We start from the raw sequence: 13,989 nt of genomic DNA on the forward strand, positions 1-13,989 counted from the left end.
GACCTCTGGCCCCTCTGTTCCAGTTGCCTCTCAACCAATACTGATCCTCCATGCTCCTGCAGCTGGGGGGGTGTTTGGGCCATGCTGCTCTCCAGCTGCTTGCCATTAACTCTATCCTGTAACAGAGCTGGGCAGTTGGAAGACTGTGTCTGGTGCATTCTGAAGCCTCCTAGTGAGTGCTGTGAGTGAATGGAAGAAAGCTGGTGCCAGACATCTGTCCCGAAGTCTTAATCTGGGAAACAGACTCATTGGGCTACTCTCAGAGAGTGGTACTTTAGCCAACATGATTTGCCTGCACTTCTGAGTGGCCAGCTGTGTTGAGGGACTAGCTGCTGTGTCCCAGGGACATTGGCTTCCCCACTGTTTGTACAAAGCTTCTTAGAGCAGGTAGTCACATGCAGTGCCTTGAAAATTGTTACCCTGTTTGCAGCCAAAACTTATCGGGCCCAGCTCGTTTAAGCTTGTAAAATACCCCTGGACTAGCATTTGATTTGTAAGCTTAAATGATTGCTATCTACACTGGAAAAACTACGGCAGCTCTGAGCAGTCAGTGTTCCAGCTGAACCCAGGCATGCTTGGAAAATAAGTGCCTGTCAGACTCCTTCAGCTCTCGGAGCAGCAGTTACTGTCTACATATATGCTCAGTCTCTCTGTACCCAGCCCCTCCTCATAGTTCATGCACTCCTTAGATACTAGACTGAATTAACAAAACCTGTTCCTTCTTCTGGCCACTGGCTGGGCATCCTGCTCAAGCTGTGCGGTGCTGGAGGGAGGCAGATGGTCTGATTCCCCTCAGGGTTACACCTGGCCTTGGGGGACACTAGGGTGACCAGATGTCCTGATTTTATAGGCACAGTCCCGATTTTTGGGCCTTTTTCTTATACAGGCTCCTATTACCCCCAGTTCTGATTTTTCGCACTTGCTGTCTGGTCACCCTAGGGACACCTTGTTTTTCCTTAAATAGAAAATTGCCCCCTTTTTTTTTTTAGCAAAATCTGAATTTCAATCCAGAGTTAACATGCAGTGGCTGATTGGACCCATTCCTAGTCCTTCCATAGGCTCCAGTCGATGCTTCTTGGACCTCTTCAGCTTCCAATTCCATGCCTCAACTACCACCCACTTGCATTTTGCTTCCTCCTCTTGGTTGAGATTTTCGAAGTAGGCGAAGGGATTGAGACACTTCAATTAATCCTACTGAAAGGTGTTTAAATCTCCTAGACTGCTATGAAAATCCCTCCCCTTGTCTCCACTGTTCTTTCTGAACCCCTGTCCTCCTGTGTGTGTGTGTGTACTTGGACAGTTTAGGAACACTTACTTTCTGAGGGTTTGGCCCCATATGCTCATGGCTATCTCCTCCCTCTGTGGATGGCCTCTGCTTTGGGATAACACACGAGCCACGTCTTAGTAAATTCTGTTCCTCATTATGGCCCAGACACACTCTGTGGCGCTGTGAGATTCACCTCACCTCCCTGCCATTTTCCCCACCTACCGCACTGGGGCATGGGAGAAGATTTGAGAAGCGCCAAGTGTTTCCCATCTCCTTGTTTTTAGATACCCCCAGTTTGCTGTCCAGATTGTGAAACCTCCGTCTGCTCCTGCTGTCTGGTGCCCTGGGAACTAGCTGTGGGTTTTTTTGTGGCACACAGAACTGACCAAGCTGTGGAACAGAAATGGGTCGATACTCACGCCAGGGCTTACTAATTCCCTTGCTTTTATTGTGGCTTAAAGGCCAACCTCCCTGTGGCAGGGGAAGTCCTCACAGGGAGCGACCAGGGCTGTGTATTTAGAGGGGCTTGTATGCTGTGACATGGAATTGGTAGGACCCCTCGCCTTGGGATGAGCCCTGCAGGTGCCCTTCCATGACAAGTGGTGACTTTAGGACAATGTCATTTGTCTCTGGATACTGCTCAGTGCCTTGTTCCGAGGGTCTCCTGGCTGCCTCTGCTTCATTTGTCCCCTTGACTGATCGCTGTCAGCCTGCAACTTACATCCTGCCCACCTGATGCTGCAAAGAGAATTGTTTTTCACACACTTTGGTGCAGTTTTCAGACTGACCCTTTGTATTTACCTACCCAGCAGTTTCTGTTCACTTCGTTTGCAGATGCAAGAAGAGGGACAGAATGTCTCAAATCTATCAGGATAACAAGAGACGTGGGCTGAAATGCTGAATGTAAGACCAGTCTATTTTCAGCACTGAGTCCGCTATCGACTCTCCCCTTCTGGAAACTTGGATCTGTGCTTACCTTTGTTAACAGCTCACTGAGCACTGAATGCTCCTGTGCTGTGTGGAGACCGTGTCTTGTGTTCTGCCCAACCCCAGTGCTTTACATTAGTTCAACCCCATCTCCACCCCACCCCCCAGCATATCCCGTTGACACATGATGGGGAGTAAATAGCTCAAGCAGCCTCCATTAGTGGTTCTCTTTGCCTTTCTTACTACTGCCTACGTAGACATCATGCACGGGTCATTACAGTTGTAACCTAACCAGTAAATACAATTACAACTTTATAGCTTGAAATTACAGACAGACGAGTAGAAAACTGCCCTTAAAATGTACCTGGGATGGTCCTGGGAGAGGAGGTAGAAGATGATGAGTGGGTGTGTGTGTGTGTACTAGCTTTGTGTGGATTTTAGCGAGCTAATAGACTTTCATAGTACTAAGCTGGCGAGGTTTAATTTTCAGTGTGGTTCACCCATTTTATAGGTGGGGAAACTGAGGTGCATAAGTGGAGCGACTTGTCCAAATTCCGTCTGTGGCAGAGCTGGGAATAGTAGAACCCAGATTTCCTGACCCCTGTTCTAGCTTGACTAGGCAACACTTTTAGCTGCATTTGGACTCCCCTTTGAATTCTGTCCCTGCGTTGGTTGTCTGAATGCATTGCCAGGCCCTGGATCTGATTCGCTCCCCCTTGAACATGGTTCTGTGCTGTTCATTATAGCACAGGGCTGCCTGGGAATTGCTGGCAGTGCTCAGACATGTTTTCACCAAGCCCTTGCAGGAAAAAGCAACCTTCTTGGTAACGAATCCTGAGCAGACCTCGTCTTGACACAGCAAGGTGCAACCCCCGTCTGCCCTATAAAATCTGGTGCTGCCACCCAACGCCCTGACTCAGACATCAGATGTGCCACTAAGTCAGCCGGCCGAGGGAAATGGGAGTCAGGGTTTTACTAACTTCCTGCCAGCTCAGGCACCAAAATGGGTTAAGGCTGCATTGTAGCTTTCGCGGGCTGGGCTGTCCCGTTCCTGGGCGGAGGGGAGCAGTCAGCAGAGAGCTCTGGTCCAGCTCCTTCCACGCATGACTCAGAGTATTAGTGGAAGGTGATAATTAAACCTCTCCTTTGGACATGCGTGTGGCTGCCTGTGCCAGTGAAACTTTGTGCTCTGGTGGGGCCAACAGAATAGCTGCTCACTTCTCTTATCAAGTCTGAAACTGTGACTCATCCCTCCCTTCCCTGACTTGTTGTTGTGACTCTGTGTCTGGGTCACAGGCCGTGCGGACTACAGATCTCCTGATCTCAAAGGGCCCTGCAAACCTTGGGAGTGGGAGTGAAGTCTGAGTGGAGCCTGCCGTGGCCATAAAAGGCAGCTCTTCTGCCTCTGTGCGTCAGCCTGGGTCACTCTTGACCTGAGCGCTGTCCTGAGCAATCTCACCTCTCCCGGGAGAGCAGAAAGGGGGTAGAGGAGGGGAGGAGGAGCCCAGGAAGGGGGCAGAGGAGGGGACTCCTTCCATCTGGGAGTGTTGGAACCCCACCCTGGATGCCTGGTGGGATTGGGGAAATGCATAGCAGCAGGGGAATGGCCTTCACTGTCTCCTAGTGCAAACCACACCCGGGCTCTCTTTCCTGGAAAGCTTCTGATGTGTTTACCTAAGCTGTCCCCAGGGCAGGGCCCTGCTTGGAGTCATCTGTGGCATGGGCTGTTTTTCTCAAATAATCCGAGTGCATAAACACATGCTGATGCTGGAGGTAAGCAGCCCCGAGTAGAAGCATCAAATGCTTTAGTGGATCTGTCCAGATGTGGGGAAAGCAAGGCACAGAGTCTGTCTGACACGAGCTGGAAGCAGGCAGGGTTAGAGCTGCCCTTGCTGCCTGCCAGCCAGCCATGCTCCAGCCCCTTGAGCCTTGTCCCCTCTGGGGTGGGTCTGAGGAATAGCTCTGCAAAATGGTGTCCTGCTCTCAGTACAAAGGCTGGGGCTATAATCAGGCCTTTCGAGAGAAATTTGTGTCCCAGGTATGTCCAGTTCAGTGGGGCCCTCCTCCCATTTCACCCCAGTCTCAGAGGTTTTGGGGCCCCAGTACAATTGATCCCTCCCACCCCAATCAGCCTGCCTATAATGTACTCCACTTGCTTTGGAGAAGTCACTCTGTTGCAAGCCAACATGCAGTCCAGACAATATGCAGCAAACTCTTTGCTGTCTGCTAAGCTCTCTTGCCCGAATTCTTTAGCCTGGCACTCCTGCTTGCGAGCCTACTGCAGCACGCTGGCAAGGTGGGACTTAGAGCTATGAAGGGGTGAGGCTGGCAGGGCTGGGCAGGGAGGAGACCATGCATTACTCAGTTTCTTGTGGTATTGCCCCAGAAATGCTAGGCGCTTTCCAGGTGAGCGGACAGTGCCCTACTTGCATATTCAGGCGGGGCTGGGGTCTGGCTTACTGCTCATCGCACATTTGGAGCTCTGGGCTGAAACTCAGCCCACTGCAGAAACCTACCCCGTCCTAAGGACCATAGGGATGGCTCCATTAGGGTGTCTGGCTTGTGCCAGTGGGAAGGAGGCAAGTGACTCTGGAATAGGCCCTGTTAGCATCCAGACATCGCTGTGCTGGGGTGGGGGTTTGAGAAACCTGCTTTACCACCTGCAGTACCTCCCTCCCCCCCGCCTCCCTCCACATGCTGCCAACTCCTCGCCAATAACACAGCTGGATTGCAGAGATTCCAGAATTCCTTCCTCAGGGTCTGGCTGTTGCTTGGAACTGGGGACCCTCCTGTCCTCTGTGGACCTGAGGTGCCTATTGGGATTAGAGGATCACTTTCTCCCCCAACCTGAGAGGATCACAGGACAGCTGCTCAGCTGGTGTGAATAGAGTCTGGGCCGTCAGCTCCGAGATAAGTATGGTATTCGGCTCAATGCACAGCTGGGTGGAGCAGAAACAAATGCCAGCTGGAGCTTTAAATAAAGAGAAATGCTTGGTTAAAGTAGGGTAAACATGGCTTGCAAGGAAGCGCACTTCCTTACTGAGCTGGCTGAGCATGCGCGGCCGCTGTGTATGCTTCCCCTGTGGGTTTGGTTGGCCCACAGCACCGGTCTGGGCTTTATTAACCTCCTGGGACTGTCTCTGAGAGGAAGCAGGTTCCGTCTTAGGTCAAGCGCTGAATGGCTGCGCTCTGCTAAGAGAGCAAACAGACGTTCCCCCTCCGAGCTGGCCGGAGACCCACCAACTCACTGGGTGTAGGCCAAGCAGCTGTTAGACTCACTTAGCTGCTAGCAGCATGTGCCAGATTCAAGCCAGTGACCTAGAGGTGAAAGCTCCATATGCTCTTCCCAAGTCTCTGAGCTGCCAAGTCTCAGCTGAAAGCACCATTCAGGTGACTAACGAGATCAGTCTCGCCCCGGCCTCCTGATGTTCCCATTGTTTCGCTAGCTTCTCTCAGGAATGCGTCCTTCCTGTCCGCCAGCATCTGGAGGAGCCCCCTACCCCGAGAGCCACCATGATTAACCCGCATTCCTATCCTGGGTGTGTCTGCACCCAGCTGCAGCTGTTCTTCTCCATTAACCCTTCAGTGCAGTGGGGTCTCCATTAGTAGCACTGGCTTCAATTGCAGCATACAGAATGTGCATGTAAGTAAGGTGACCAGCTGTCCTGATTTTTATAGCGACAGTCCCAATATTTGGGGCTTTTTCTTATATAGGCCTCTATTGCCCCCCACTTCTGTCCCAATTTTTCACCCTTCTATATGGTCACCCTACATCCAAATCCCATCCTGCCAATGTCCAGTGTCCATTTCCTTGCTTGCCCTGTGTTTCTCCGAATACCTCTGCAGCAGCTGCCTGCTCTCCTGGAAATGTGACTGCTCTAGGCAGATCTGTGAGGGCCATGGGGCTGAGTCTGAAGTGAATCCTGAGCAGCCTGACCTCAAGTCTGTGTGGAATCTTCTGAGGCTGTGCAGGGTGTGTGTGGGCGGGCAGGCAGGGGATATACCTGAACAAAGTGCATTTCCACTGTGGGAAAGGCTGGATTCCCAGTTCGCACTTGGCAGAAATGCTGGAATCAGTCAGCAGAAGGGATTCCTGCCCTGATCCAGGTTCCTTGTGTGTGTCCCCACCTTAATGTCTGAGCAGGGTATGGGGCTGGAATCTGGCACTCCCTTGCGAGCCACTCCTTCTAGCAGCATGGGGCGGTGGCTGCTTGGGCAGGAGAGCTTGGCGTCTCCTCCCCCAGGGGCTGAGCCGGCTGCTGCCAGCCCCAGGAAAGAGAGTGGCTCTCCTGTACGGCAGTCTAGAGGAGACTTGGCAGAGCTGTTTCCATTTGAATTCCATCACTAGGGGTGTAAGGTCTTGCCTGGAGGTGCCGATACTTGGCTTATTGCATCCTGGTAAGTACCTGCTCTGGGATGGTGGTACCTGTTCTCCTGGGCATCTCCTGTGGCATGAATACAGCAGCTAGTCTTAGCCCTGGGTCCGGCACCCAGTTGGAGGGCATTTCACTAGGACAGGCTAGTGTGGCTTGCCTTATTTTTAGGGGCACTCAGGCTGTCCCAGAAACATCTCTGAAAAGCCTGTTTTTATTCTGAACTCCAAACCCTTGTGGCTGGCTTCAGCTTTCTGCCAGTTCGTCTGTCCGGAAACGGCTCTTTAAAAAGCTCCTCTGTGCTGCCTGGAATAGCAGGGGATCTGTCCCTCGGCACGGGATGTTCTGCACACGCCTTCAGGAACCGAGAATAACCCGCCCTCTTCTGCAGCGAGTAATGGCCACGGGGAGCAGGAGCTTTACTCAGGCTGCCTGTACCAGCCACAGCCTCTTTTCGTGTTGTAACACGAGAGGCAAAGTGCTGAGCTGTGGGATTTGTCATCTTGGTTCATCCTTTCATCTGGTTAATAAGAAAAGCGGCAGATAGTGATCTCTGCATGTGTGGGAGGGTCAGGGGGAAGCAGCACTTAGCTACTGATTGTGTGTTAGCCTGGGTCTGTGAGGGGAGGGGGTTCTGGCCAGGAAAGCTGTCTGCTGGGATTCAAAATCTGGCTCAGTTTGCCCGTGAGCTGGATGGAGTCTGTAACTTCCTTCCTCTTCTCCCTGCAGAGCAGCAATGGAGGTGATGAACATGATGGAGCAGCCGATCAAGGTGACGGAGTGGCAGCAGACCTACACCTACGACTCTGGCATACACTCTGGGGTGAACACCCAGGTGCCGTCGGTCAGCAGCAAATGCCTCGCGGATGATGAGGACCTCTACGCCAAGCAGTACACCATCAAGACGACCACGTACAGAGAGGCGGGGGGTCAGGGCCTGGGCCCCGCGGCAGGTAAGGGACACAGAGGGCCAGGATATAATGTTGGTGATGAGGATGGGGTTGTGCATTAATTCTAGTGCTCCATCCCAGCCTTTCTCCACCTCCCTCACAAAATCTCCCATGTCCTGTACTTGATCTACTCCGCTCCATAAATCCTTTGTCTTCTCCATGCCTGGGCGGCCACTGCAGCTTAAAATCCTTTCCCCTGTCTCCCTGCCCATGTGAACTGTTTGGCAGCACGTCTGAGTGCAGGAAGGATCTCGTACAGAGAGGGTGTTTTGTGGCATAACCACATCTCTAATTCCGAGCTCAGTCTCCACATATGCCTCAGTGGCACTTTAAGCTGCGTTCTCAAGATAGGAGCCATCTGTGCCTCTCAATTACCTGACTGCTCAGGGACTGTTTGCAAAACTGTTCCCAGGCATTCAGCTTGTCGTTTGCACAAAGTAGCTGGTGATGGTGCAACTCTGGCATGTCTGAAACAGAGGGGAAGAAAACTAGAGAAATGTTCCTCCTCCTCCTCCCCTTTTTCCCTGTATCCCAAACACCTGCACATTGTCAGCAGAATGACAGCTGTCTTAGCAGCTACAATACCCAGGCTGAGCTGAGCTGAGGAGGGGAGGGACAGCTTCTGTGACATGAAGTAGAAGACCCTGGCTCTGTTTCCCTCTTAGGAGAGAGTGAATCATTGATCTCTTACCTGCTAATGCTAGACTCCCTTCTAGTGGTTCTCCCCTGTATTTGTCTCTGAGTAAAGGGATCAGATTACTGGCTCCAGATGGTAAATCCCCTTTCCCGCAGAAGAGGTACAGTGCTGGCAGAGGAGGGGAAGCGAAAGGTATTTCCACGCCGCAGCTGTGTTGCTTTAGCCTAGATATTTCCTGCAGCATCAGAAGGGGGTTTCCATGCAGGCAGGTAACCCACCTCTCCGAGGCTGTGACTAAGTCTGCGGAAGAATCGTTTTTTACAGCCCCTTTGACCAGGCCTTACAGTGGAGTAGCTCAGGCCCTACCCTGGTCCTGAGGCTGCGCCTAGGCAATAGTGTGATTTGGGGAAAGTTTGTCTGCTAGGAACTGGACCAAAGCCACCAGCTGTTCCTAGAGGCTACAGGTGGCAATTGGTGGTAAGAGCTGGATCTGTCCCAGCAAACCCCACAGTGAAAGGCCTCCAGATGCCATTCCAATCCCCTGAGCCAGCTGGTCCCAACTTGCAAATGCCCTTAATGTTTTTTAATTAACAGGCCTTGTGTGACAATTTCCTAATTACGCTTCCTAATTAAGTGTTCCCTTATCTCTGTGCTGCTGTATCTGTTTACACCCTGAAGCACCAGCTTCTTGCAGGGGACGGGGGGATGCTGACTTTACGGGTGTCATTTTGTTAAGCTCCTGCTCAAAATCTGGAGGCCTGGCAGTGAACTCTGCAGAGCTTGGGAGTTTAACATTCCCGCCCCCTCTCCTTCCTGCAGCAGCAGACATGGAGTCTCAGCTGGCCATGACACGGGCCCAGCGTGTGCGGGCTGCTATGTACCCAGAGACCGTGGAGGACCGATCCCTGCTCATGACCACTCACATCGAGGGCCAGCAGACCAATGTGCAGAGGCTGGCTGAGCCTTCGCAGATGTTGAAATCTGCCATTGTGCACCTGATCAACTACCAGGATGATGCGGAGCTGGCCACCCGGGCCATCCCGGAGCTCACCAAGCTACTGAATGATGAGGACCCAGTAAGGGAGCAAACTCTGCTCAATGCGCGCTCTTGTCTGGGGTGTGTTCTGGGATCAGGCTGCAAGCCTCGTAGCTGTGCGCTTGCCTGGGATCGTAGCTCTGGCTGGGGAGGCTGCTGCAACGTGCCTGGGACCTCAGAGGAGATCCAGCCAATGCTGACCAACGCCCTTCTCCTTTGTAAAGCACTCTAGTCACGTGGCCCATCAGCCCTGCTGCAGCAAGGGGGAACCCGACCCAGGACAGCTGTGTCCTTTTACATCTGTACTCAGTTCTTCCCCTCCCCCTCCTGTCCCTTTAATACCTCATGTGACCTTAGTGCTCCTGGCTTTGGCCAGATGGCCAGGCAGGGCAGCCTACACCCTGGTGCTGCATAGATTCCAAGGCCAGAAGGGACCCTTGTGAGCTCCTATATGTGCAGGCCAGTGAACTGCCCCAAACTCACTCCTAGAGCAGAGCTTTTAGAAACCCCCTGATGCGATGCGATGCATTGCATTGCATTGCACCCCTGGCTGCTTCTCCATTCCCACCCTCCTTCTGTGCCAGAGCGTCTGAGCCCTGGCTGCAGCCCGCCCTGCTGCTGTGCGTTGTGGTAGCATTTTGTTAAGTAGCTGCCCTCGCACAAGTACTCCTCATTGTAGCTGTGCGGGCTCTCAGCCCCCTGAGCACAATCTTTCCCACCACTCTGGCCCAGCATATCAGTATGGTACAGTGGGTCCAGCTGTCACACTTGCAACGCTATCCACCTGAAAGGCAGGAAACCTCTTCTGGCTTCTTTAGTGGGAGACTCAGCTCCCTCGCTGCTCTGTAATCTCCTGGTTCGTAGCGTTGGCTGGGACCCCTCTCCCATCAGCAGCCTTCTCTCTCCCCAGGTTGTGGTCAGCAAAGCAGCCATGATCGTGAACCAGCTGTCCAAGAAGGAGGCTTCGCGCCGCGCCCTGATGCAGTCCCCACAGATTGTGGCAGCGGTGGTGCGTGCCATGCAGAACACGAGCGACTTGGACACAGCCCGCTGCACCACCAGCATCCTACACAACCTCTCGCATCACCGTGAGGGGCTGCTGGCCATCTTCAAATCTGGAGGCATCCCAGCTCTCGTGCGGATGCTCAGGTACCAGACAGCAATGTGCTGGAGTGACTGCTAATGCTGCGCTCACCCAGAGTCTGTTCAATAGGACAGCTGCTTGCTGTGGCTGGAAGTGGGAGGGAACAGAGCCAGGGCAGGTGAAAGGTGTTGACAGCGCTCTGGTGTGGCCAGTCTACTGGCATTGCAAAGCTCATTGTCTGACAACTGCTGCAGGCTCAGCTGAGCCCGTTCCCTAGTCAAAGAAGAATCTTTGCTTTCTCGCTTGGACACTCCTCTGCCGAGCTGACTACGCAGTCTCCTGGGCTTCTAGCGCTTTGCAAAATCCAGGGAATCCCTCCAGCTGGCCATAGTGGGAATGCCACAGTCATCTGTTTTGGGCCCCCCTGGTGTTGCGCTCACCACTGTGGTTTAAGCTGTGCGCTCAAAGTGCCTGCTGGGCTAGTGAGGCGCGGAGCTAGGGACAGCACAGTGCTCGCTTCTGTTCCATGTGGATCGCGGGGGACCGAACTTTTCCAGGCACCGAGCTTCGATGGCCGCCTGCCAGGGGGCCACACCCAACTGGCATAAAATGGTGCTGCCTGGAGCAGCCCTTCCATTCCTAACATGGCAGTGCAGTCTGCCAGAACTACACATTCCAGCATGCAGTGCCCGGTACTGCTCTGCGGCCTGCCTGCCTTCCCATGGGCTGTCCTCCCTGTAGCAAGCACGAAGACGCCCAAATGTCCCTTGGCCTTCAGCCGCCTCCTGCTGTGGCCTGATTCCCCTTCATGCTCTCGTCCCTAGCTCTCCGGTCGAGTCAGTCTTGTTCTACGCAATCACCACCCTGCACAACCTGCTGCTGTACCAGGAAGGCGCCAAGATGGCGGTGCGCCTGGCCGACGGCCTCCAGAGGATGGTTCCCCTGCTGAACAAGAACAACCCGAAATTCCTCGCCATCACCACTGACTGCCTTCAGCTGCTAGCCTATGGGAACCAGGAGAGCAAGGTGAGCCTGCTGCCAGCCCTGGCTCCTTTGTCGCCTTGTAGCATTTGTCCTGTGGCTGCCAGGATCCAGGAATAGGTGGGAAGTGGAGGCTGCTGTCAATGGACAGCCTGGCCTGCATTCTCAGCTTGTCCGTTAATTAGAACCAGCGAAACTGCTGGGGTGAGAGCAAGGGTGGAAGGTTCGAACACTCCCTCTCCGCTCTTGCAGGGCCCACTAGCCTGGATACTTGGTACCGCAGCGCTAAATGCCGTGGTAGCTCAGCTCAGCTCAGCTCCAGCAGGTGAGCGGTTCTAGCCAACCCTCTCAGTCCATCCTGTTTCCCATGGCGAGTTTAGCTCTCCTGCTAGACTTGTCTAGGCTGGAAGGACAGTACAGAAATGTATTTATAGCCTTAAAGACTTTTTCCCTACTCCTGTGTGATGGTAGTTGTGTGTAAACATCCTGACAAAGGCTTGTCTGCCTGGAATAGCACAAACACAGCATTTATTGCCAGCAGGTCCTGCCTGCTGCGTGTGCAGCGGAAACTGGATCTCCTGTTAGACGCCAGAGAAGTTACACTCACAGGGAATAGTAGCAAACCCTTTGGGCTGCTAGTTAGGCCGAGTCTACGCTATGGGCACTGCAGCGGAGTAGCCATGTCTACACCAGGAGGGAGGGGGAGTGGGCTGAACTGCGGTGCTCAGGGGTGGAATTTCTTATACCACTGGACACCGTAGCTATGTTGACCGTAATGAGTCTAGACCTGGCCTAAGTCTTAGTCCTTTTCGGGCCTGGCGACTGTTCTGTGTGAGGCTCTTGGCATTTGGGGGGGAAGTTTCACTGAATTTGCTGTGCGCAAAGTGCAGTGGGCCGTCTGATCTAGTGTCCTGTGACTTTAATCCTGAAAGTTTGAGTCAGATTTAAACTGCACAATGGACCTGCAGACTATCCTGGTGCCCTGCTTATAGAATCACAGAAATGTGAGGCTGGAAGGGACCTTGAAGTCAAGTCCAGCCCTCTGCACTAGGGCAGGACCACGTGAACCTAGACCATCCCTGACAGGTGTTCTTAAAAGGCTCCAGTGATGGGGAGTCCACAGCCACTCTGTGAAGCCTGTTCCAGAGCTTAGCGACCCTGAGAGCTAGAGACTGCAGACGAAGCCCGTTACAGCGTCTCCTGTGGACGTGGACAGCTGATCCCTCTTGTCTTATAACAGCTGTCACGGAGTATGGGGGAGTCCGGCCCTGCTCCCCTCTTCCTGGACCCCACAGTGACTTTTAGCCAGCCAGTAAAACAGAAGGTTTATTGGACAACAGGAACACAGGTTACAGCAGAGCTTGCAGGCACAGTCAGGACCCCTCCACTGAGTCCTTCTGGGCTTTCAGGGTGCTTGGATCCTAGCTAGGCTACCCTGAATTCCGCTCACACAGCCCCAAAACCCAAACTGACCTGCCCCACCTCCAGCCAGCCGATTGCTTTGTCCTGCTTCCTGGGCAAAGGTGCTGACCCCCTTCCTCCCTGCCTGGCTCAGGTTACAGGCTTAAAGATCCTGTCCCTCACCTAAAGACATCCCCTGCTCTCCCATTCCCCACACCGACAGCCCCTACTCCATCACACCAGCCCTTAGTGTGTCTGCCAGCTGTTCTCAGGTGCCCCCTCAGTCGTCTTTTGTCAAGACTAAACGTGCCCTTCGTAGTCCGGGTTTCCTAAACCTTTTTAACCTTTTCTGTTACTCTGCTTTGGAATCTCTCCAATTCGTCCACATCTTTCCAAAATGTGGTGCCTAGAATTGGACACCAGACTCCAGCTGGGTCCTCACCAGTGCTAAGTGGAGCCTGACCGTTCCCTCCTGGGTTTTACGCACGACTCTCCTGTTCATAGACCCCAGAATAAGATTAGTCTCTCTCGCAGCTTCGTCACGGCAGTGACTCCTATTCAGTTTGTGATCTGCTAGAACCCAGCTCTCTTTCAGTGGAACTACCACCTAGCTGGTTAGTCCCCAGTTTGCGGTTGTTCTTTTGATACACACGCACCCCCCTCCCTCTGCACCCTCCAAATGAAGTACTTTGCACTTGTCTTTGTTGAAATTTATCCTGTTGTTGATTTCAGACCAATTCCCCAATTTGTCAAGGTTGGTTTGAATTCTACTCCTGTCTTCCGAAGTGCTTACAACCTTTTCCCAGCTTGGTGTCACCTGCACGTTCCATGAACATACTGTCTGCGCCATTATCCAAGTCATTAATGAACATCTGGAATAGCGCTGGACCCAGGATTGACCCCTGTGGGACCCCACATCCTCCCAGTTTGACAGCGAACCACTGATAGCTGCTCTTGAGTCTCGTCTTTCAGCCAGTTGGGCGCCCACCTTTCAAGTCATTTCGTCTAGACCACATCTCCCTAGTTTGGTTATGAGAACCTCATGGGGGACTATGTGTCAGAAGCTTTCCTAAAATCAAGATATTGCGTCTACTGCTCCCGCCACCCCCTAGGCCAGTAACCCTGTTATATTGGGGATGGGAGCAGGGGAACAGTTTTGACGTGTTTAGCACTTCCAGTGTGGAACCGACTGTGAGGCCCCCATTCACGCGGAGTTGGATCCAGTTGAGTCAGGAGAGTAGAGCAGATATTCCTGCTAATGCAGTAGCGCCCCGCTCGGTGGCATAAGTGTAAATGTTCAGGGTTAATTGGAGTTCTCTGGCAGCACCTGATG

At 53.1% G+C, this 13,989-nt stretch overlaps 1 protein-coding gene across 2 annotated transcripts in view; it reads left to right on the forward strand.

Moving 5' to 3' along the window:
- JUP (junction plakoglobin) overlaps positions 1-13,989 on the forward strand; it is a 51,178-nt gene that overhangs the window by 24,985 nt on the left and 12,204 nt on the right. The window contains exons 1-5 of one of the 2 annotated variants that reach the window (XM_032788956.2): positions 6,449-6,592; positions 7,297-7,520; positions 8,974-9,230; positions 10,101-10,339; positions 11,099-11,300. In XM_032788956.2, coding sequence (XP_032644847.1) covers positions 7,304-7,520; positions 8,974-9,230; positions 10,101-10,339; positions 11,099-11,300 — 915 coding nt within the window. In that variant the 5' untranslated portion in view covers positions 6,449-6,592; positions 7,297-7,303. Of the gene's footprint in view, positions 1-6,448; positions 6,593-7,296; positions 7,521-8,973; positions 9,231-10,100; positions 10,340-11,098; positions 11,301-13,989 lie in introns of those variants that run through there. The other variant, XM_075059767.1, reaches the window with a different exon arrangement.

Source organism: Chelonoidis abingdonii, chromosome 21, assembly GCF_003597395.2.
Source record: "Chelonoidis abingdonii isolate Lonesome George chromosome 21, CheloAbing_2.0, whole genome shotgun sequence".
NCBI classification, from domain to species: Eukaryota; Metazoa; Chordata; order Testudines; family Testudinidae; genus Chelonoidis; species Chelonoidis abingdonii.